The 25,640-nt window shown below is 40.8% G+C and overlaps 1 protein-coding gene across 2 annotated transcripts; it reads right to left on the bottom strand.

Moving 5' to 3' along the window:
* Positions 1-257: 257 nt before the first annotated feature.
* PIP4P2 (phosphatidylinositol-4,5-bisphosphate 4-phosphatase 2) lies at positions 258-24,873 on the bottom strand. Of its 2 annotated transcripts, none has more exons than XM_065053952.1 (7): positions 24,545-24,873; positions 18,474-18,619; positions 17,097-17,203; positions 15,360-15,483; positions 9,615-9,667; positions 2,950-3,040; positions 258-1,841 (listed from the first exon to the last, which is right to left on the bottom strand). In XM_065053952.1, exons 1-7 carry the CDS (start codon positions 24,648-24,650, stop codon positions 1,698-1,700), a joined length of 771 nt encoding a protein of 256 aa, XP_064910024.1. In that variant the 5' UTR covers positions 24,651-24,873; the 3' UTR covers positions 258-1,697. The 2 variants fall into 2 exon arrangements, with proteins under 2 accessions (XP_064910024.1, XP_064910023.1); XM_065053951.1 differs by having other exon boundaries at positions 18,474-18,622; positions 24,545-24,855.
* Between the last annotated feature and the right edge of the window lie 767 nt (positions 24,874-25,640).

Raw genomic sequence — 25,640 nt, forward strand, 5'->3', positions numbered from 1 at the left:
TATTACTGTGTTCCCTCAATAAGCCATTGACTAAAACCACATAATCCCAACAGTGGTCTCATCCCTTATTTACTTCCTCATTCTTTCCAACACACCAAGAAAACAGCAATTTGTTCTTGCTCTCTTATATTCCTGAGGCTGCCATTTGGCAAAAAGACAGAGCTCACCTCCGCTGCATAATACCTTTGTTGTTCCCCTATCATACTAGAAATTCTTCCATTTGTGTATTTTTATTTATAAATAAATAACAAAATATATTAAGTTTGAATAATAATCTTTATTTCTTTATTAGTTTATTTGTAAAAGGTACATTGTCATCCTGAGCTACTGCTTTTATACATTTAGCGTCATACAAAGACAGATCATTTACAGTTTGATCATTTACATTTATTGTGCTCCAAAATCCTTATCTGAGTATCATTTTGTCCTAGCAGGAACATAGATAATTTAAATTACATGTATCCCTGAAACATCCACATTAATTTACCCATCTGACCCCATTATCTAAATTACTACAGTCATCTAAATTACTCGGGACATTCCTTCCGAATTTAGCAAAAACTTGTTTAAAACTATGAATATGGGCAGTGCAAGAACTGGTCCCTCAATCCTTTGTGAATACATCATTAGAAAAAGCTTTCTGTTTCCGTATTCTCTTGGCAAGTCAGTGCTAAATCGACTAGATGTATTTTAATGGAATGGTCCAAGTAATAGTTTACTCATTTCTTATTACAGCAGTTAACGTGAATTTACAGTGTCTCCCTTTGCAGTGACCAGTGCGCAACTCTCCCAAACAGGGAAAATCTGACATGATCAGAGGAAAGCAGGAGGCAGCCCATCACCACCTTATTGTCACCTATGTGACACTGAAGTATTACAAAACAAGTCATATGAAATACTTCCCTTAGACCCTGTAAAGGAACTTGTACGAATAACCGGAGTTAAGTTCCATAATCCGAGCATGGCTGTCGTGATTTGCCAGTAAAAACAAAACAAAACAAAACCAAACACCGAAGTCCCAGGATCCTTGAGAAGAAAGCATTTATCCTAACTGAAATCCAATCCTGGATAAATGGAAATTTAATTGGACTACCAAAACAGCATCTCTCTACCTGAAAAATCTCAAAGCGTACAGTGTTTACAAATGTCTCTCTAGCAACAGCGTCAGTCTCTTAAAGTTCACTCATACCTGTCGTTTCCTGAATAAGGTCACTATGATCTTGGGCAAAAGATACAGTAAGCAGTTCAAGCAAAATGCTTATTGCTTAGGTTTTAAAGCAAGCCACTTTAATATAATTTTAGTTAAAATGTTAAGTACAAATGTGAAGCTACTGTAGAAACACTTATAAACACTCTTGCTTTTGAATTCTTACTGATCATCTACAAAAATGGCAGACTGATTTTAACATAACAAAAGAAATGTAAAACTTAATACTGTCTGTTGAAATAAAATTCAACACCTATAAAGACAGAGTTATGAACATGTAAACACAGCTTTAGTATTCAGAGCTTGGGAATCTAGCAGCAAAACAAACTATTTGCATATTATGTAGTGCAATGAACATTTGTTCTTGGAGACCCCCAGTCTTAAAACTACTTTGAACAGAATGGAATCCTTACAGGAAAGGTTTTAAAAGTGTCCAAGATGTCATATCCAGAATTACTAGATGTTCATCTGCTATAATCTAACAATTTCTCTATGCAAAACTGTGCTCTGGATAGCTGACTTTAATGGCTCCCCAGTAGCAGGCTCGAATGAGGCAGATTAAACCTAAGAGATAAGCAATAGCCCAGGAAACATACGTTGCATGAAATCGCCTGGCGAAATCCTGTGTACCAACCTAAAAGGAGAAAACAAAAGCATCAAACATACAGAACTATCTGCTTTTCAAGGAAGAGCAAATCACATTAAAAGAAGCGTTTTGGCATCTTTCAGTCAGATATTTTATTAGTTTGATTTTACACAATCATAGGATAATTGAGCTGAGAAGGGACATCAGGAGGTCTCTAGTGCCACTTTCCTGATCAAAGCAGGGTCAACTCTAAAGTCACACCAGGTTGCTCAGGGTTTTAATTCAGCTGGGTTCCAAAAAGCTCCAAGGATGGAGGCTACAAAAACCTCTGGGCACACCCATGGTAAAACAGAATCATAATTTTCAAACTCGGTAAGTTTGTTTAAAAAAAAAGTGGTTTTATTTCTGGCTGTCATTGATTTTATTAGGAAAACTGGAAAATCCTTCATAACTCATTCAGGCTCACACATAAAAAAATATTCTGGTTATCATGCAAGTTAGAGGTGTAATGAGAATCACACATACGAATTAAACTGCAGGTATTTCCTCATACATGCTCTTCTGGAACTGCTGGGTTGAAAGGTGGCTCCAGTAACCACTACCACATACTTCAAAGCAAAGCAAGCCAGGTGGTTGTTACCCTATTGCTCAGAAAACTACATGTACCTTTTAATTTGTAAATAGCTTATTACCAGGTTTTACTCCTTATACCTTGTACAAATTACAAGTGTGTATACATGTTTCTAACTTTTGGAATCCCATTCACCCCCTGCAGTGGAACTCACATTCCTGGCTATACAGCAGTATGTATTTCTGGAAACCTGGAAATTTTGAGAGCTCTAGCAAAAGCCAGATGTTCCAAAATTCTACAGTGAAAACCATTTTTCATAAAACTGAAGTTTTTACAGAGATGAAGAGTCAAAGTTAACATGAGGAAGAGCAAAGTGCAAGAACTTTTTTTTGTTTTGGAACATTTCATTTTTCTGGCTAACTTAGATGGTAAAGTCCATGGCTTTAACAGAGATTACAAACGCCACACAAACATAGGAGGTTTTACTCAAATGCTGGTGAAAGAAGAACTGGTCGACCCAGGAATCTCCTTTGTACACGCACACCCCTGCACACAGTTGCAAGTATATCATAGTATATCACTCACAGTTAATCCAACTCCAATGAAGATGCATATCATTCCAATTGTAATATATGCACAGCAGCGTCTCCGTGGCAGCGCACTTCCAACAGAAGAACTGTTAGAAAAGAAATGGTATTTTAAATTAACAAACAAAAAGCCCCACAACAAAAAAAGCTCTCTACGTAAATAGTAACTGTTCAGTCTGAATGGGGGGCGGGGAAGAGAATGGCAATACACATACACCATCTTAAGTTTATATAGTTGTAGGCAAAATCTACAATTATACCAAGCAGTAAGAGACACAGTCCACATTTTATTCAAAGGGGAACTACTGGTAAAGCTTATTCAGTGTCTAAAAATCTAGATGCTTACAACCAAGAGAGAGGTGCCACACCTACAGTTTGAGCGTGTCTACCTCCCATATCCACAGTGCACCCAGATCAGTATCTCAAATAACCTTTGGACTGCAAAACCTAAGCTTGCTTTGCAACTTCAGTGTAGGCTGTAAGACACCCTTTAGACTTTTAATACATCAATACGTAGCTTTGATACATCTAATAATGCATTTAATGCATGTAAGTAACTGGAAATCAGATCTACCATCCCTAAAATCTCATTACCAGTAATAACCTGCACCAACTATTTCCTGAAATAGTTTGCTCAATCCTGTTGAGTGGATAAACTCTTACCCCATTTCTTGAAGATAAAAAATAAACTTTTAGTCACAAACACAAAAAATTTTTTGTGTTCAGCATTTCCAAAGATTGAAATTCTTTAGACACATTTACGTCAGCTTTAGTAACTTCAGAAACGTGATAAGTTCTTTTTACTTTCTTTTAGAGTTGTACAAGTTACATGAGCTGCACAAATCACTGCTGACAACCAAGGTAAATAAATCTCATGGAAATTCTGTCACTCATCACGTAGACTAGGAACTCCAAGACAGACAGCTTTGTTTCTACCAGCTGCATTAAGCTAACTATTACGGTGCTTCAGTCAAATACAATATAAAATGCAAATAAAGCCATACATTATTTACTACAGGTTAGAAAAATTATTCCAGAAGCTCAGTGTCATTTAGCAAATACATCTTGAGTCACACATTTGCAATCACATACAGCTCTACTAATGAAGACAGGAACATGATTTAATTCCATTGAAACACAGTGAACACGCAGGTCAATTGAAAGGACTAGAGAGGCAGAGATGCCTTCATAAAACATGTACCATCTATCGTAGAGGTATTTTGGAAGCATCCTGAAACCTGCTGTCATTAGCCAACTTCATCCCATCCTGGGAGATCAACACACCCTTGGAAATACTGGGTTGCTAGTTGTTCAAAAATGCAAGGGAAAATAATTTTCATCTCATGATAGTTCAACATATTCAGGACAAATATATGTAACAGAAGAAAGCACTGCTTAACTACTGAAGTAGCACATCTGTCATATGACTGACTAAATTTCTGGCTGCAGTTAATCAACCACATAGTAAGGCCTCATATGCTTAGCATGTGACTAGAATTTTTTAAGCATTCATCTTAGAAAGCCTCCAAATAGATTGGTTTAAGCAGCTTTACTCCAATATTACTTCGTTACAAGGGATTTCTAAAATTCTCCAACAAAAAAGAACACAAGCCACAGACCTGAAGCTAACATGCACACTCTGAGCTTCACCTTGCAAGGCAAGGGTTGAACACAGCGACCACTCAAAAGCCACCTGTTAGACATTTCCAGAACAGGAAAGTCCCCAAACTGCCCTGATCATTAACTTCCCTGAGGAAATTACTTCTTACCAAAAGCCTGTATGGTGAATACACATTTGGGATGGGACTGAGGGACTGGGGGGATATGATTAGCATGGGAGAATTCCGAGTCGGGGAAATAATCGTATCTTACCACCCTCTCACACCAGCCACTCCCACACACTCCCCTAAAGCCACCCTAAATACTTCCACAGCCACTCTGTAAGAGTGATCTCTCTGATAACAAGATACATGTGGAAAAAACCAGCCAAATGCACGCCAAACCAAACAGAAGTTTTATAAAAGGAGACAGGGAGGAGATGTCTCCAAAAGCTGAACTACCAAGCTGAACTACTTGCCAAACTGCCCTTAGGTTCCCTCATTTGCAGGATTTCCTGGCTCTGTACTCCGAAAGTTAATTCAATTACAGAGCTGGATACCTTAAGATAAGCCGATAGAAATGTCATGTTCAATACACCTAAAACACACATGATATTTACTGCACTGTGTATTTCACACAGAGACAAACTTCATTTTGGGAAGGAGACCTTCACTGTCAGAGCTGTCTGACTTATGATCTTGTTTTTGTAATCATAATATTGCAGGTGGCATGTGTATTTTCCATCCATATTTCTCTCAAGCTCTGTCCCCTTCTATTCAGTCAGAAAGTCTGGGGAAAATCCATCACCTCATATACTGCAAAAAGGGAAATGTAAATAATGTCTTAACTGAACTGCCTTTTTCTTTCCACAGAAAGCAAAGTTGAAATAAATATATTAAGTTTCAATGGTCACATAACATATCTCAGAATATTTAGCAATCCAAATAAATCTTGATTTATTTTTCATCTCCTAACAATGATATTAGCCACTGGGCCACACTAAATAGTGAGGTTTCCCTCTACCCACCCCAAACTGCACATTAAAAGCCTGAATTAACTTTGAATAAAGAAAGCTAAAACCCTGCCCCAAAACCTACCAACTGCAGCAACTCCGACAAGCACATTCAGAAATATTAAAACTGGGATCAAAAGAACATTTTTAAATCACAGGAGCAGCTGTTTCCATTGTGGGACTGATGAGGGTGAACTCAACATCCCAAAGGCAGCGATTCCTTCTTTCTGAACTGCTGCTAAAGAAGCAAAAGCACGTGCCAGACCTTTGGGCAGCAGCAGCAGATATAAAAGACACCAAAGCCAATTTAGCATCAGGTAGTAATTAGAAGAAGGGAAAACAGGCACAAGGGACATAGACTATTATAGGAGTAGCACAAGAAAGAATTCATTATCTCTTCTGTACCAAATAATAGGAATTATTGCCAGAATTTCAGACACACTTTTGGAGAAGTTTTTAAGAGGAAGATCAAAATGCCAGTATTTTGAAGGTGAAATGCACTGGTGAATTGAACCTCCACAGTAATGCTGGGGTTCCAACATCTCTCTCTTTCCTGAAGGTCCTGCAGACTTTATGGTATGAAGAACGTTATAAATTCATTAGGGTTCATCCTTAAAAAGAAAAACAAGTAGGTTCTGAAGAAAAAGAAAAAAAAAAAAAAGACATTTGGCACTCTGAAGTAAAACCTTGTACCATTCAATTGCCTTTCTAGTAAACGATGTCATGATCCTCAAGTTATAAACGTTTTAATAAATAATTAGGGAAAGAGAGCAGCAGACAAAAAACAGTTCCTGCTTCTACTCCCTCATTAAATGAGAAAAATACCAGAAGCCTTCCTTAAACTGCTCACTCTTTCGGGAAACAGGCTGATAAACATCTAGTATTTTGTAACGCAAAAGAACACTGAAACAGTAAAAGAAACAGTTTCTCCCTCATTCCCTGGTGTCATCCTCTACACTATAAAATCATAGCATCATAGAAGCATTTTGGTTGGAAGAGACCTTCAAGATCATAGAGTCCAACCATCACCTAACTCTGGCACTAAACCATGTCCCTAAGAACCTCGTCTAAACACCTTTTAAACACCTCTGGGGATGGTGACTCCACTGGTTCCCTGGGCAACCTGTTCCAACGCCTGACAACCCTTTCTGTGAAGAAAATGTTCCTGATATCCAATCTAAACCTCCCCTGGCACAACTTGAGGCCATTTCCTCTTGTCCTGTAACTTTTTACTTGGGAGAAGAGACCAACACCCTCCATGCTACAACCTCCTTTCAGGTAGTTGTAGACAGCGATAAGGTCTCCCCTCAGCCTCCTTTTCTCCAGGCTAAACAGCCCCAGTTCTCTCAGCTGCTCCTTGTAAGACTTGTGCTCCAGACCCCTCACCAGCTTCATTGCCCTAACTAAAACTTTATTGAAACAATTTCCTCATTAGCTATGTTTGTTGTCCCAATGCAGTAGGTAACATGCAACTAACTGCCTGTGTTAGGCAGGACAACCTCAGCAGGGCTTCTGCAAACAGCTTATACCTATATGGCCATGGCCAGGTTTGTGGCCCATTTCCAAAGAGATGTGGTTATTTACCAAATAAATTATTTTATTCTCTGCATCACAACTAATTTCCTATATTTCCCAAGTTATTTTTTAAAAAAATTACTCTTGGGGTGGGAGGGGAAGATGAGACACACACACAAAAAGTATGTCGCAAAATAATAGATTTGTGACCACAATGGTAGCAGGTAGACGGAACTGAAAACAAACAAGAAAACCAAGATCTTGTTTCCCCTGACATCCAGATATGAAAGGTTCATTTGTTTATGAACTTTGAGGCACACTCGCTTTATTTTCCCTGAACATTATTTTGTTATTGACCTTTTTGCGTAATAACTCCTAACTTTCCCTGCAGTTTTACAAGGCATTTTCGTCTCCAAACTGGTGATCACAAACAAGCCATTTGCAGTGATTGACCACACTTGTAAAAACATTTGAAAGAAAATAATGACAATTATTTGAGAATCTAAAAGTCTCAGCAGCTATCTTCTTGAAAAGCCTACCATAGCAGCAATTCAAGGTGCCTTTTGCCTCACTATCCTTTTTTTCAGTGACAGTCATCAACTGAGTCAACAGAAGGAATGACTAGTTTTGCATGTGACTAGTCAGCTACTAATGAAAGAAGTTTTGCATTAATTAGCTGAAATAAAGAACCCCACATTCCCTTCTGACCACTTGGATACAGGTGGGACAACACAAAGGGCTGATAGAAAGCAGCAGGTCACTGCAGCTATTTATTCCATCATCACGATTCAAAGCTCTGCCTCACCCATACTGTGCCCTAAATCCATGCATTAGAAGTGTTTAAGCTGCTGGAAGTGCAAAACTCCTGACCATCGCATCCCAAACGTGGGAAGACACCAAGCAACTAATTCAAAGCTAAATTACAGTATTCCATAGTTTGCATCCTCAGCCCAAGGACAAAAATGCCTGTTTGTTAAAATTTGTTTTGTATTCTGCAACTCAGTTGCCGCAAAAGCTGTAATTTTCACAAATTGCGCTGCAGAGATGCTCTGGTTTCATTACATACAGATAGCATGCTTTGCACTTTAGAAAACAAAAATACTAAGAAATCCTTGGGCTCCAGCTGTATTTTCAAATACAAGCAACATAGGTCAAAAGAAGACAGACCAAAAGATCACATGCTAATGAGTTTTGGACTGTTGCTTAGAGTGTGTTTTATTTGTTGTTGCTGTTATTGTTGGGTTTGGGTTTTTTTGTTTTGGTGTTTTAAAGTTAAACAGCAAATAATTTTGTACCTAAGGAGAGTAAAGAAAAAAAGCTGTGATCAGCTATCAAGCATGATACGATATAATATAAAACATAATTGCGGTTAGTTTAAAAACAAATCAAACCACAAAACACCAACCCCTCCGCCCAGGACTGAAAAGACTGAATGCAATTAAGACACTAAAAAACCAAACCAAAATCACAACAACAATTTACAAAGCAACATGTCACCAAGACCAGAGCAAACTAGAACATCCACTAGTCCACACTTGATCGGTTACACTCATGAGATCACTAGAAGTGAGTTGTCTATCACGTACTCCAGTAATAGATTTCAATCACTGCTGAAGGCCAGGCCATGCCAACATCTACAGTACATTTATTCTAAGCCTTCTGCTTCCTAAAGGACTTGCCAGTTTTCCTACAACATGCAGCACAGCTGTGGTTCTCCATTCCAAACAAAAAACACATTTGCTCCTTTAACTGGGAGTAGCACTTGACTATCAAAGGAAGAAAAATATTTAAATTAATCAGTAAGACACAAATATTACTTCAGACACTTTCGTAAGTCTTATTTCACACCTTGTGGTTGAGATTCCATACAAATTTAAGGTATGTTAGTTACGTAGCTTTTAACAGCACTTCAAACTAAGTATACCCAACCTCAGATAAGAAAGGCCAAACAAATACTCAAAAAAAAGTCCCCCAAAAAAAAACAAAACAAGAAACTGTCTTACAGCTCTTGTATTCTAATTTTTCTCCTTCTTATTGAAGAAATAGCAAATAAGTAGACAAGTTATTCCACAGTAATTAACAATGTACTACCTTGTTTATTGTTTAAGATGCTAAACAAGTCAGTTGTTGAGTGTATGAAATCAGTAAAACCTCTTTCAAACTAAGACAAAATTACTTCTTCCTTTGACAATAAGGCAATTCACATTCTACATTTAACACTGATTAAAAGTAGTAAAATTTCAAGGACATAAGTTTAATTTTAGCAACTCATTCCTGCCTATTGTTAGCAGCTTATTTTTGCCTCTAGCAATTCAGACAGAGCATTTTAATAAATGCATGTTGATTTGTCAAAGCTACTGATTTGTGCATGAAGAATGGAGAATTGAGGTGCACGTAACATGCTCTTTAGCCTTGAAATTCAGATGAGCACAGCAAAATAATCAGCATGGTAGACATGTTTTACTCCAAAGACTTTCATGGCAGAAACACTGGCAACTTATCTCAAAATAAATTTCCCTTGCTTTCAGAGAACTTACATTTTTTTGCAGTGTGGGCACTTTGCTAGTGTGTTAAACCTCAGCTCCATCCACTGTAAAAAGAAAAAAACAAAAAGGTTGAAAAACTGGCATGAGAAAATGTTTGTTGTACCATGCTAAATGTCACTGTGAAAACATTTTGCTTCTCAGGCTTTCTTTGACTTGTTTCTTGCTTTCTTCCGTAAATGGGATGCCCTTTTGTCAGTGGCAACACAGGATTGGGATTTCCATGTGAAAGTTTCCCATGCCTTGCCTTAGTATTACTAGATTCGCTTGACGTAATGTGGTTTCATCCACAGGCAGAGTGTGGGCAACACAGCAACATTAATAAAGTTTTTTTCTCTTACTTCCATAACTATGAACATACCCTGAATCAAAATAAATGTGTTTTCCTTGGCACAATTACAGATAGATACATTTTCCCATCTTTTCCCAACCCTTCCATCGCTCATGAAAACAGAGTTAAGTGTTCACAGAAAGGTTAAAAAATAAAAACATCTACTTTATAAAATATAGGTTTTATATCAACAGAGAACATTATCAACTACTTTTATGACATTTTAAAAAGGCAGTATATAAACCCATAGATGCTACGGTCACAACCTTCCATGCACTGACTAAAACCTGTATGGGAAGCAGCCTCAGTAAAGATAATACCTTGAACTACCTGACCCAGAGGTTACACAGTCGTACACTTGTTTAAAACCAGCAGTTTTTGTTAGATTTGACTCTGTGATAATACAAGTATTAAACAAGCATTTTCCAACTATAGGATAAGACTATTTTTCTTTGCTCTGAAAGCAGTTCCACTGCAATTGCAGCTCTTCTCTGCTGCCTTTCCCAACTGGAGGTAGTTAGCACATTAAATTAATTCCCCTCTCCCCTTGCCTCTTAACTTACACAAAAGTCACTATGCAAATTGCTATCACAGAAGAAGCTACGCTGCAGAGCACCAATGCCTCCACTTAAATCTCCCTTATCTCTGTGAGAAATCAGAAGCCTACTGAATCCAGTCATGTTGTTCTAACTGCAACAAACCGATCAAAATCAGAGCCCATCCTTGCAGGGAAGGCAGAACCTACAAACAGCACAGCACCATTTAAATGTCATGAATGAATTTATGATCTTATGTGCAAAGAAGGAGGATGTGGCTAGTAATGCCTTACCAGTACAGGCAGGTTTTGCTGTGAGCAAGGTTCTGATCTGTAGTATTTAGAGTGCATTTTCCTGCCTCTCAAAAGTCTTCCTCATTTTTATTTACTTCTAAAGAGGCTAATTCCCCACTAAGAAGAAATCCACCATTGTTTGCCTGGTTCTGAAGTGTCCAGTTATAATACACTACTAGTTACATAGTTGTTCTTTAAATTTATTTGTTTACAAAGACTTGGTTAAACTGATTTAGCAGAGTTGTATTTTATCCCTTAATAAAGTGAAAGCTTCTGTTGGCACTCCCCACCTGAACAATGGGCTTTAGGAGCATTAATTCTACTTCCACATTCCTACCAGAGAACAAGTTAGCTATTTGCCTGCATCTCTGACAAAAACCACTCAGTTTCACTTAATGCTACACAGCAAAAGTGGGCTAAGGTGCAGTTGTCAGCACCAGGGATGTAGACAGGCTTCTTCAGAGCTGTCTTTTCAGCTTTATAAACTGCAACTCCAGAAACAGAAGCAAATCTAAATCCTGGACTTATATTTTATGTATTTGTAATTCAACTTCACTCCTGTACACTAGTTTTATTCCAGGGCAGGCAACCTGATTTCTGGAGTTACTCATTAATGATCTTTCTAGGGTTTTATTGAAAGACTTCCAATTATTAGCTGTAATTATTGATGGATAAAATTCAAACCCATCTGAGCTCAAAATTTTGACGGAAAAAAAAATTATCTGTTTTCATTGAGAGTTACCTGGAAATAAGAGGAACGCTGTTATGATGCCTTCTGCACACACTGGAAATAATTACACAAAAATAAAATGCAACAAGACCTTCAAACTACAGGAATTCAGATCACATTAGCACAGTAGGGAGAGGTTATTTTCACCTGCATTCTAATTCCTGGAGTTCTGGTGGGTTCAACGAGTAGTTTAAATCATGTTTTAAGCTAGTGTTCTTACTCACACTTCAGAGTGCTTTTAAGTACCCTAATGTTGTTTCTTGTTCTTAGGAAAACTTGAGGTTACAATTACATGAAATTTAGCACTCTGTTGACAACACAAACTGTGTTTTTCCCATTGAAACAACACAATAAACAATAGCCAAATCCCTGGTTAGATGTACTGAAAGACAGATGAGGATTTCAGAGAGCTCTTAAATGTTTCAACTGTGGACAAAACCAGACATGCACCAAGGGAATTGCTAGAAAAATAATGTCAAGCTTTCTTCTTAAGCCTACAATAGTTCTCAATGCATTCAAGACAAGACAGAGGAAAACAAACAAACAAACAAAAACCTGAACAAAAAACAAACAAAACACCCCAAACAAACAAATAAGACACATATATATACACCTCTGTACATACAGCTGCACTTTTCTGCCAAAAAATGCTTCCCCTCTGCTTCCCCCAGGTCCTTTGGGAAAGCAAAAAAATACTTCAGCATTTACTAGTTTTCTAAAGAATTTAAAGGGTTTTCTATTCAGTTATTTTAGAAGAAATACTGCTCGCATTTGATTAGCTTTAAAAAAAATGGAGTTGACAGAGCACAACTGACAAACTGCAGCGCTCAGCCCACAGCTGGTACTCACACAGCCAGGTCCTGGCTGTTTGTCTCAAGGGTCTCTGACTGCAGGAGGATGGCAGGGGGGACAGGGACACCCCTCCCTCCCCTGCCTGCCACTGACAGCCACAATTCCTCCCAGAGACCCCTGGGAGAGGGGTGGCAGGGAATGACTCACTGCTGGCAGAAAACAAACTGGGCTCAGCCACAGCCCAGCTCTCAAAAAGCCCAAACCAGGTCAGACTGCGATTCAGCAAGACAGCTGAACTCTCATCCTGCCCTCCTTTTATTTTCTACCACTTCTTCCACTTGTCTGAACTGCAAATCTGCCAGAAACCTTAACACAGAAAAGACTCCTATCCAGTTACCCGAGGGAAAAAAATAATCTGATGAACAAAATGTGAATAACTAGTGATAGTTTAGCTGCAGTATCACCTGAGTGCTCAGTCATCCTCCCAGCTGAGACACAGTAACTTGAAGGCACTCCATAGCATGGAGCACACTTTTAATAATTTATAAACAACACTCCCCACGTGTAGAGGCAGGGAAAGCACAACCCATACTTATGCTTTTATATGGGAAAAGTGAAAAAAAATAATCTTAGAAAGGTGGTGAACAAGTTAATACTCTTAAAAGAAGACAGAACAAGCAACTGACAATTCAGCTTTTTCGCCGCAGGGATTCTAGTTTTGCTTGTCTATTTTATTTATTTTTTAACTGCCAAGTAAAGTAAAGGAGATACCTTACTGAGTTGCTGAGAGATGCATCTAGCATTCCCTATTTGCTTTACAGTGTGGAGATATCAAAAGACTCATAAAAAAACCACCATCACAGAAGCTGAGTTTCCAGACTGGCTAAAGCTCTTCTACTTTTTTACTTCTCTACTCACTCTCAAACCTCAAAAACTTTCCTGATTCTCCTTAACTGTATAATGTGAGAAAAAAAAAAAAAAGGTTTGTTTCTTGATAACTCAGCAGAATACAAGCTTCAAATTTCTAGTGATTTTGAAGGTTTCTTTTCAACGTACTGTGAAGTGGTAAACTGGTCTTACTGGCAGATCAGACTACAAAATTCAAAATGATGCAGTTCCCTAAAAGCAACCATCAGCTCTGAAATCACATGCAGATTCCAAATTGGAAAACTCAGCCTTTCTAGGCATAATCTGGTAGTTAAGGGAAAAAACAGTCTTTATGGTTTTGTTTGTTTGTTTTCCCCTTATGTTCACCTAAAAAGTTCATAGTGTAAACTACAAAATTAATTTGGGCTGCACTTAAAAAAGCTAAATAGGGGATAAATAAAACCCCCATACTTATGAAAGCCATCAAAAATAGGCCAGTAATTTAGCAATTACAATTTTACTTCATAACACTGACTCCACCCCCCCCCCAAAAAAAAAATCCCAATCCAAAAATCACAGTAGAGATGATCTTTTTGTGTTAAGAGACCACCTTAAAACTTAATACTGTAACTCTTCCACAGCGGTGCTTTTGCCTGTGCAGTTTTAAAGCGTGCTAAAAACCGTAATTGCATTACAAAATTAAATTATGACTCTGTATCAAACCACAGTGTTCCTGCAGGTACTTAACAGTTTGTAACATGCTACTATATTTGGAAAAAAAAAAAAAAACAACAACCAAAAAAGCAAAAAAAACAACCAAAAAAGCTAAAAGAAAAGGCAACTTTTAGTAAAAGATTCCTGGTTAAGAATATGTACTCGAGACAGCCTTTTTCTTTCATACATCAGTAGTTTCCTGTTAGCAACATTATTCTGTATTGCATACGATGTTCTTACTAGTTAAGGTCACATACAGACATGCATTTAAATAAAAAGCAAACAGAATACCCACTCCAGATATCTCCAGTTGTGGATTACTGTTCTTTTGCAAGGTTTATAATAGGAATATTTTTATATATATATAATAGGAATATTTATATATTTTTAATACATAGGCAGAATTAGAAAATAGAGCATTTCTCAAGCATCTCTCTAATGGTTTCTCAGTACATTACTTGTAAATTCAGTCAAATCACTAGTTTTCCTTTAAAAAAAAAAAGGGGGGGGGGGGTTAAGAGCCATCTCCTGTTCCCTGTATTCATCATCTACTATAGTAGTTAAACCATTATTGCGCGCCTCACTGATCCATAAACCTGAAGTAAAGATTTGAAGACACAAGTCCATTCCATTATAGAGCCCATCACAAGCACACACTTCTCACTGCTGATACAAGCTCACATTCAGTGCCATCCCCTAAGCTGCCTTTTTCCTTTCAGAAAATGCACTTGAGTATTCTCTGGCCTTTTTGTATCTTATGATCCTTTATTTCAGGGACATCCCACCACTCCGGTGACTCTGCAGGTCCTTCAGCTGTACCACTTGTCTCAGTCATTTCCCATAACTCACAAACATGACAAACTTTCTAGCAGGGCTAGATGATGAAGCTAAAACTAACCTACTTGTGTACTGCAGAGACTGTTCCCAAATCAAAATTTGTGTAGGGCAGCCCTTTATCCATGTAAAAGGCTGTAAACAGTTCAACTGAAGAAGAATATTCTTATACTTCAAGAATATCATCAACTGTCAGCCTCACGTCTAAACCAGAATCTCCAGTTCTGTAACAGCTGACAGAGATGCTAACAAGTGCTGTAACAAACAGATTTCAGGGGTCTATACAGTAGCAGCAGAGCTGCTCTCTTAGCCACAGCAGAACACAACCATCACCGCGAGTCTCAGCAGAAGCAGGAAGCCTACCTTCCTTTTCCTGCACCGTTTGCTCTCGCATCACTAAGCAGTAAGACTGACTACGGGTTTTATCCATGCATGCACAGAAAGATGGTTAAAAGTTTCCTTGAAATGCATGTAAAGATAACCAAATACAGACCATACATCCGTAGCGGTACAAGCATAGAAGCAGCTTTAGTTTCTGAATGATGCCATAGAGTGAGACAACAACCTCTTAAAAGTGCTTACAACAAATAGCTTGTGTGATAACACAGTGAGGTGAGAAGGAGAATCTGGTGCTTTACTTACAAGGAACGTATTTCCACAGTGCCCACATACCACTCTAGTTCCATCAGGTTGAACTGGCAAGGCAGGCTGAGCTGGCTGCTCTTCTGGGATCAGCATTACTGGACCAAGAGTAATGATGCGTCTACTGTGTTAAGAACATTAGATGTACATGTAATTAAGCTAGCAAAAGGGAAGGACGATGCCTTCAAGCAATTAGCTCAGTTATGACTGAATATCTTACACTTTTAAACTATGATCTGCTTTTTAAACAGATGATGGACCCAGTTTTGGTCTCTCTCCAAAGCATTTTCCTTTTCAGTTCTCCAAACATTCTCTTTCACTGTAAGATCAGCCATGCAAGCCAGAACCCTGTAGAGATCAAAGACTTGCCATCATACGGCAGAAACACTTCTCAGGAAAACAAAATCGTAATACTCAGACTGAGCAAGCCCATCAACTGGAATGTACATACCCATGTGCAACTTGTAGAAAGAGTAAGGACTCTTCCATAACCTAGTTCATCCTCCCAAGTCAGATACTCCTCCTTCCCACACTACTGACAACCATGTCAATATAAGCAGCCTGTCCACATTTGTACAGTAAAAATTCCATTCAAATGGAGTGCATTAAAGAACAAAAACACCCCAGGTTGACTAAATGCTAACAATTCACAGGAAAAGTATGTGCTTTTATATTCAATGTGTTTCCAGTTTAATTATACAGTTTGTCTGTCCAAAATGACAGTACCCAAATTAATCAACCCAAAGAAGAATGAGGATCAGACTTCCTGACATGAAAAAGTGAAGGTTAAAATGAAGTATTATTTAAATTGCACTGCATCTCTCCCCGTGTCTGACCACAATTGTATTCTGGATGCCTTTCCTTCAATCCGGAGCCTTCCATTTAGGGCATATTCACAACATTCTCCTTCAAAGTTTTTTCACTCTGAGAAAAAATTTTGAATGTTTTGAAGTTTTCCCAAACACTCGATTAGTTAAACAACAAAAAAAATCCCTCCCACTGAAGTCTCAAACTATGTTTCAAAACCAGAAGAGCCAACAGACTGGTGACCTGGGCACTTGGCATGGTAGAGCTTCCATTCAAGTAGCTGCAGATCTAGCCTTCATCTCAGCTTCTCCTATTAGAACTGCACCACCTACTATCAAGTTACTCCTGCCACAGTGGGATCTTCAACACCCTAGGCCAAACAGTAACAATGCTCACTACGGCAATCGTGCTTATTCCTGTTATAACAAACGTGTAAACTAAAGTTGAAAGCTGAGCAGAGATTGAACACTCAGTGGACCAAAGAAGGGAGATCAGGACTGACGCCAACTTACTGCTCCCTCTCCTGTTTCATTCTGAAGTCCCCACTCTGAACCAGACAAAGTGAGCAACCTGTGTGTTTACAATAATTAAGTTTGCAAGAACTTAGGAATGTTGAATCCCAGAAACAAGTTATTTTCTTCTCTGTCGTTCTTTATAGCATTTTTTTCCTTATAATGCAGACAAAATGGGAAGCACACATGTGAGACTACCACTAAATACATTTTTTTTTTTTTCCTTTTCTGAAGTTAACCTTAAAAAAAAAAAATTAAAAATTGACACTATCACAACCTGTCTCTGCAGTAATTCAGTAATGCTGTCCATGTATAGAGGCACAGGCTTGAATCTCTTTTAGTTTTACATACTCAACACAAAGAGCACCATTACTTTAATGAAAACTATCTCAAGGCGCTTACAGTTTTTTATTCTTACCAGTTTGGTCTTGGACATCCTATTTTCCGAGATGTGTCCTTACAGATAAGAAGACAATTACATTGACATCTAACATACTTCTTCCCTGCAGGAGGGTTTTTGATCGGCTAAACAAGGAAAAAAAATACACCAGAGAACACACATCAGAAGTCATAGCAATTCATATTTTTCCTCAACAGTATGACAAGGCGGAACAACTCCAGCGACAAGTTCTTGCTAACAGAGAACTGAAGTTCCTCTTACAGAGGAAACTTGAGAGTCAAGACAACATTGGAAGCTTTCTCTCTTTGCTCAGAGAAGGAAGTGCAGATTTCCTCACTAGAACAAAAAGAGATTCTGCAAAGTAATGGAAAAAATCAAAATTTTTCAGCAATGAAGAATTCAAGACTCTAGTGTAGTTAATTTTTTAAATATATGCTTACGTAGTGGCATATTTTTTTAAAAAACACTCGGAACATCAAGAAAGCCTCCATACCTGGTACTGAACAGTGAAAGGACTTCAGTCTGTCTCTCAGTCACTAAGAGAATATGCTGAACTGTAGTCTTATTTTAAACTGCACTGAAATTCTCTTTCTCCAGTCTGGGAGTCAAGTTTCTGGGTCCCTTTCATATAGCAAATCATAAGTCTCAAAAGCTGTAAGATACTTTGTTTGGCCTGAAACATCATACATTGGCAGGGGAAGTGAGTATTAATGGCAAGTTCTCTACTCTCTCTTTTACCTGGAGAGAGGGGAAAAAAAAAGTTTTGCTACAGATTCAAGGCTTCTTGTTTTCTGGAAATAACTTAAAAATCCTTTCCATAAAATACATAAAATAAATCCAGTCAGTGTTTTTCATGTAAATGCCCCAGCAGCTGTGCGGTGCTGCAGTATCAGATCCCAAAACTGAAATTGGCGGGAAGGAAAAAACAGAAGCAGGAGGCCAAAAGCTGAAGATTTGAATTAAGAAAAGGGGAGGAGGAGCAAAAATGTCTGTGATCACTGGAACATAACCTACAGTTTCTGCATTTCAAAATTGCTGTGGTTTGTTAGCAAGCAAGCAAATTGACTGAACAGTACTGCAGGAGGAAAGCACACATCCAGGGAGAGGTGTGGTTTAGTTATTTTGTTTCTTCCATTCTTTAACAATTCAATTCTTCATTTCTTTTCATCACAACAGTTTCACCCTTCTTTACAGAAGAATAATTACTTAAACAACATATTTGCCTTTTGTCCTCTGTCTCAGAAGGAAACAGCCACAGCAGCAGGCAGCTGCGCTGGCAGGTCCTGGGCAGGGACAGCAGGAGGGACTCGCCCTTCCTGCGTGAGGACATGAATTCTACCAACAACATACTTCAACCTCCCCCCACAAAAAGAAGAGGCTAAAAATCCATTTTACCGTAGCTTCATTGCAGACTGTGCACTTAACAACGTGTTGGTGTAGCTTGCCATCCAAATTGATGAGCGACTGGCACACGCGGCAGTTGATGACGGGAACGCCGCTGGCGTCGGGACTGGCGATGGCCGTGTACGGAGGAGGGAGCTCTGCTGCAAGAGACCACGAAATCTCAGTTGAAAACCAAACAGGGGATCCTAAAACACTACCAGCAAATGTAGTCTCTATCTAGGGAATACAGGAAAAATACAGAACAAAAGAAAATAAGAAAAAAAAAGTTACTGATTAGTATAAACATAAGACAAATCTAAGTTTTTTTCCCCCCTTCCGCACAACTTCTGTGTACCTAAACATCAACCGTAGCTGCACATAAAGCATACCAACAATACAGACACACCACACATAACTCCAGAAAAGTGGATCACAGAAAAGGCTGATCTATACAACTTTATTTTCAAAACAACTTGCTACATTCTTTAGAAAAGCGGGGGGAAAACCCCCAAACAAAGCCCAAACCCACTAAAGATTAGTAGCCACCAGAGACTGGTTTATGAAGAAAAGTGAAACAAAAACAAACAAACAACAACAAAAGCCCCCCACAACACACAAGACACAGGCAAAAGAGCCGTAACTGGCATTTACAAACATCTGGAGAAACCGAAACACAGTCAACTATTTATTATATAGTATCAAATATTACAGGCAAAAATACAGAAAAGTTCTGTTAAGGAAACAAGTCTCGAATGAGAAGTGGCATAAACTCTGCTGCTTTTTCGAGTGCAACAGCAAACGTATGTTATCTTGAAGAAAAAAGATGAACTGAACACTCAGAGCTTCTGCTTTTAAGGGTTCCAAGTATTTCTGTTGTCCAAGATCCAAAACGCTGATGCACAAGGATGTTTTTAAGTCACTTATTAAGACACACTAACACAAGGGAGAATACAGCAGCCTCGGACCCCTGTGGAAGAGCAGATTTCGGCTTCACCAGTTCTGACCCCACGGCAAACAAACTCGGGAGGAAACACTCAGGATCCTCCTTGGTTGAAGAATCCATGGAATGAAAACAATTCAACACAGCAACGTCTCGCAAGCTTATTACCACAATTACTTGGTGTGTAGCAGCACCAGCTTTTATTTCATCGAGATGTTCAGGGTTCTTCAGGTAAGCAAACAAGGAATAGGCATATTTAGTAGTTCATAGTTAACTTTCTTTAATACTAATAATTTGAAATTATTAGCCTTGGATTTCAGTAAATGATTTCATAATTACATCCAAGCAGTCAACAAAATCTTCTAGGAAGCAATGAGAGATCAACCTACTTTCACTTTGCAAACAGTGCTGAACAGAGCAGGGAAATCACAGACTGCTGTCAGGGCTGACAGGCCCAAGTATTAAATCTAAGCCTGTAAGAAAGCACTCATCACTCCTTCACTCTGTTTTAAAGTGAATGTCATAAGCTGGAGGGATATAAGAAACCCTGCCTGCCCTTCAGATCCAAAAGTCATCATAAACCTTAGAAGCAGCATTGCTGTTCAGTGCTCGCTGTTGTTGCTATTTGGCCTACAAACAAGCCAGACCTATACTTGGTTTTAACTCACAGAGGCAGTGGAAGGAAGCTGGACACCTTGAGGGTCTCAGAATCACATCCTACGCATTTTAATTATTTCAGATGAGAAACAAAATTAACTTATATGCAGCAATGCAGTTCTGAAGTCAACATACAAACTGATGCTCTGTTACTTGAGCAACTGAACTTCACACCTTCAGCTCTGATATACTGGTTGTAGAAACCAACATCCTTAAAACACGTTAAGTAACTTAAGAGTGTTGTTCTGATTTTTCTGTTCCTGAGGAACTTTATTCTGAGAAAATACAGCATCCAGTCAAAAAAATTTTAAGGATAACAATATTTTTGCAGTCCTGTGACACCCTATTTTCAGTACAAGACTGCTACATGCAAGACAGGAGATATTACAAGAAATTAACAAACAAGAAAAACATACACAAAACAAAGCTCCAACATCCACATATTTTGGCAACTGGAAACAATCTCAAGCCTACTAGATCACTGCAGAACCCGGGTTTAGATTTGGATGATGGGAACAGCAGTGTCTGAGCTGCAAGTGGCAAAGCCCAGGCTGCTGCAAGGGGGGTTTGGCCATAAGCAGCTGTGAACTGCTCCTGCAGCGAGCAGCTGACACGCTGGCTGGCTACAAGAGGCAGCCATACAGTAAAACGCATGTCCAGCACACCCCATACCAAATTCTCTGTCGAGACACTCCTGCAGTTCAACCCCAGCTTTGATGCTGCCTTTCTGAAAAGCAACAATCATGTTACAGAACTTCTTTGCTTTGTCCTCTCCATTTAAAGTGAAACTTCTCAATTCTATCAGCTAGACACCGGGCAGCTGTACTAAGGAAAGGCAAAAAGTATATTGAAGGGTATTAGAAAATAAAACAGAAAAAAAAGACACACAGCCCCCTCAGCCTTTCAGCTTTCCACAATCCTGGAATACTTTAAGAACTGACAACTATGCCCCTCTAGACATTTATAATAACCTATACCCTACTTGCAAGAAGCAACTCTTAAGATATGTGAAGTTGGTTAAATGAGGTGTGTGAGCACCTACAGACACCGCCAGCCACCTCTCGAGGCTCACACTGGAGCTGCTTGGCTTCCAGGTAAGCAGCTTCTCTGTTCCTGTCCTGCTGGCTCAGCAAATTTCAGATAGCAAGAGAATAATGGCTGCTTTTCAGAGTGGTGCTGCCGCAAATAACATTTGCTATGAAGCAGAAAGCCGGAGGTATCTTGGCACCGCAACCTTCATACTTAAAGAAAAAGTGCATTTGGAGGATCTCCAAAAAACAAACCAGCAAACCCACCAAAATTAAGTTTAAAGAAAAGTATACTGGGGGCAGGGGGGGAAGGGGATATGAAAAGGAAAATAAAGGCATTGTCTCAGAGTTCACAGTTCATTACCTCTTAATAAAAAGATTACAAAGCACATTAACATATGTGTTTTGTTTTGGTTTGGTTTTTTTTTGACACCTTGAATTTCAGGCTAACATCTAAAAACAGCCCATAAAGGTCCATCATGTTGCATGTGACTGGATGGTGGGCAAGTGTCAGGTACACACCAAGTGTTTCAAGACACAATTAATGATAATACTGAATTTCCTGCTGCTGACATACAAGTTTACAGCTGTGTTATCAGTATTTCTTTAAGAAAAAAGTCCAAGAGTAATTAGCTCAGAAAGATCAGCAGAGTGCCCTGCCATGCAGTATGTCTGACTAAACTATGACTCCCTTCTTACCCCCAAAGGATAGAGATGCTGCAGAAGATACCACATATTCAACCTCAGAAATTCCTTCCCTGGTATTTGGAAGGACAGAAACCACAAGGAACCACCTGAAGCTTACCTAGGTCAAACAGAAATAAGGTTGTTTTGGTTACTTGTCAAATAACCAAACATTTATGAATCAAAGGTTCTTAATCCTGACCTACAGGAAGGGATGGGTGAGGAAAAAAATGTTAGTGATCTACACCAGAGACAGGTAGTTAAGAACTGCGAAAGCCTGAACAACCCTCTGATCCCCTCACCAAATGAGAAAAAAGCGCTGAATAACTACCCTACTACAGGGAGCACAGCTGATGGTCCCTCCCTTTGTCTATGCAAAAAGTTTCTTAAACGCTGTGCCCTACTCCACATTTAAAATTTTTCTTGCTTCCATCGTTAGGAACAGACACTGAGCCATTACCAAAATCCAACCACCCAGCAGCTCACATGGAGAGGGATCAGCTGGGTCTCTGCTGCAGCCCAACGAGGGAAGAGGAGCCTACTTTCAAATCACAGCCTCTCTTAATTTAAAGCTCAGGATGACATATCGGTCACAGTAGATAGTTACAGGGATAAATCTATTAATGTACATTCAGCTGGCAGTTGGGAGGGCAAAGGGCTTCCTCCTCCTTCCTCTGCAGCTCCACACCAGTCAAGTGATGTTAAGCAAGGGAGCTCTGCAGAAAGGGGGTTGGAAGCAAACCCCATCTCCCCACGAGAACGCTTCTTCCCTCTACAACTAGACTTGCGCTAAAGAGAGAGACGAAGACTGGCTGTAAGCTAAAAAGGAGGTTTAGCTTGCATAGATCCTTTCACTAAGGATAACTAACAGAGCAAGGAAACTAGAGCTACCTGCTTTATGTGACAGCTTTGCAAAATTTTGTTCAGCAGGTATCTTTTTGTAAGTTTTGTAGAGCTGTTTCCAAGTGCTACCTAGTGTGCTTGCTTGCTTGCTTGCTTGCGGACCAATCAAACAAGATCCTCAACTTGCAAAGTGATGTCTGACATTTAAGAGAGCTCTATGGTTCCTCCTCATATTTGGGAACAAGCCTCTTATCTGAAGCACCACACCCTGCCAGCGGTGCAGAGCGAGTGAAAGGGAGTCACAGAGGTTGTCTGAAGGGGCAGCAGGACACAGCCACCAACCGAAGTGGGCATGAGGGGGCCAGCTTGTTCCCAGATCATGAGTTTTACCCTAGGTTCAAGAAAGAGCCACTGATCTGACACATTTTCATTACTTTTTAAATCTATAAAGACCTTTTCAAAACCAGACTGAAACATACACAAAAGTAATAGGTACAGAATAAGGAGTACTAAGAATTAAAACATCAAATGACAGAATTTAAACTAAGGATTTCTGAATTTTTTTAAAGCTACGAAACATAAGGGATTATGCCAATCCTACACAATTTGACTGAAAAACAACCCACTACTGTTTTTCAGGCCAATATTCCTTCGTGCAACTCAAATGAAAGTCAACAGTCAACACCAGCTACAGCAGTAACTGAAATACATTTTGATAAAGGCAAAGAGGGCTGACTTTACAAAGGCTTAAATATTCAAAACAGAGACACATTCACTCATAGCATTCTAATTACATATATATGTAAAAGAACTATACAATTACATTAAAATCCTTAAGAAGGAGCCAACACACTGGAGCCTGTGAGATCAGGACTGTTATGTTTTAAAGGCTACTGCTAGTAAAACTTACTCTAATCTTAGCCTTGATTTCTTCAGCTTTCTACCCCCGGCTTGCTTTCTGCTCCATAACATTTGACTAGCAAAAAAAAAGAATCTATTAATATATTTTGTAAACTTCCTGATTTATATTTTCTAAGTTAATTTTTTTCACCTCCTTACTAAATATTCGGTATTGAACAACAAGATGATTTTCCAAGTCTGTCAGACAAAGTTAAAACCATATTGTTAAGCAACAATTCCGGATCTGTAACTACAGTGCCTGACTTGCTTTAAAAATAAAGCCAAAGCCAGCTACGGCCTTGAAACGTGTTCGCAAGGACATCCTGGTGGTTTTGGACTTCAACAACGACGCTGCACAGAGCTCCCTGTCTACTGAAAACTGACTGCTGATCGGCTGGCCCCCCTGGGCTAACGCACAGCGACGGTCACTGGAGACGGAACGGGGACCTGCAGACTTGGTTCCGCGCCTGCGTTTCGCCTCCACCCTGCAGCTGCTCCCTGCGCCGAGTTCGGCTGCTCGTAGTTAAGGATCTTTTACTTAATCCTGCTCCTAATTAATAGGGAAACCGAAGTCCAACAATTATCTTGCAAGCTGCAACATGCAGTGAGTTATAACAAGCCGACCGGTTCGGACTTGTTCTGCCACTGCAAACAATTACTTGTTTTTTTTCTGTTAAGGAGCTCACTCCGGAGCGCAGCGCACGGCCTACTCGCCCCGGCGTTACCTGTTGTTCCCCTGCTCGTCCTCCCCACACCGGGGCTGGGCGAGGCCTCCCCCGCGCCGGCGGCTTCCAGCCCGGCCCCGCAGTCACCCCCAGCACCGCCGCCCCCACCGACAAAGGCGGGGGAGCCCCTGCGCCGCCGTCAGCGGGCGGAGGCGCCGTGTCCCCCCCGCGGCCGCACGGGCCTGCCCCCCCCAACCCGACCCCTACGGGCCCGTCCGCCCCGCCCCGCCGCCCCCCTCCCCGGGACAGGTCCGGGGCGGCGGCTCGGCGGCACCGGGCAGCGGGGGGGGTCGGCGGCGGCCTTACCTCGGGGGCTGCTGTCCGGCAAATAGGGCGGCGCGGTCGGGGTGACATTGCCGGAGCCGGGCGCGGAGAGCAGCGGGGAGCGCTCGTCCACCCCCTCGGCGGCCATGGCTGCGGCGCGAAGGGCCCTTCCCGCTGCCGGGCTCGAGGCGTGGGGCGGGGAGGCGGCCGGACCGGCAGCGCCGGGGAAGGAGCGCAGAGGAAGGGGCTGGGAATGAATGGGACCGGGGCGGGGAGGAGGGGCGGGGGCTGGGCTAGCCGGACCTGCCTCCCTCCATCTCCCCGTCACGGGCTAATGAGCGGGGAGGGCCGGGCTTCCTCCGGCGGAGCAGGCTGCGGGCTACGCCGGGGTGGCTGTGCCGGCGCCTCCCGGGCCGAAGAGCCGCCCTGCGGCCTGCCGCCAGCCGCAGCGCCGCCGGAGGAGGGTCCGCAGCGGGGAGGCGCGGCCCGGCCCGGCCCGGCCCGCCCCTCGCTGCCCCGGCAGGACGTGCGGGGTCCCTGCGCCCCGCCGTGCCCGGCGAGCCCCGAGCGGGAGGGACCCTCACTCAGCCCGTCGGCGGTGGTCGTGGCACGGAGCGGTAAATCGAGGGCGGGTTCAGCAGGAAGGTGCGCAGAGGAGAAACAACGTGCTTCTTTTCAATATTATAAATAAAAAGAGTGGTTTTCATTTTTTAATTTTATTTTTCCGAAACGCTGCAGTTACAAAGATGAAGTGCTGTAGTTGATTTAACTGCTGCCGAGGGGCTGAGGATGCAGATTGGTGAGGAACTCGACTCAGGCAATACCCACTGAGGTGTGAAAATGGTGGTAACCTTCAAGGGCGCTCTGAACGTGAGGAGATAAATCTACACGTTTTCAAATCTGCTGCTGAACTGAGAAGTCCCTCCCCTGGTGTCACTGAGCTCTCTGAGGACATAAGGATTTAATTTCCTTCTGCTAGACAGCCCACCCGGGCACCATCTGCAAGTCTCCGGCAAAGAGGGAAAACAGCCTTCCCCGGTGAATTTTTCAGCCTATATTGAGATAAGACAAATGTTTGTCACCGTGTGTTGTGTCCATCCACTGTCTGTAGGTCAGAGGTTGCCAGGCTGCGTTGATA

This window comes from Columba livia, chromosome 2 (assembly GCF_036013475.1).
Source record: "Columba livia isolate bColLiv1 breed racing homer chromosome 2, bColLiv1.pat.W.v2, whole genome shotgun sequence".
NCBI lineage: Eukaryota > Metazoa > Chordata > Aves > Columbiformes > Columbidae > Columba > Columba livia.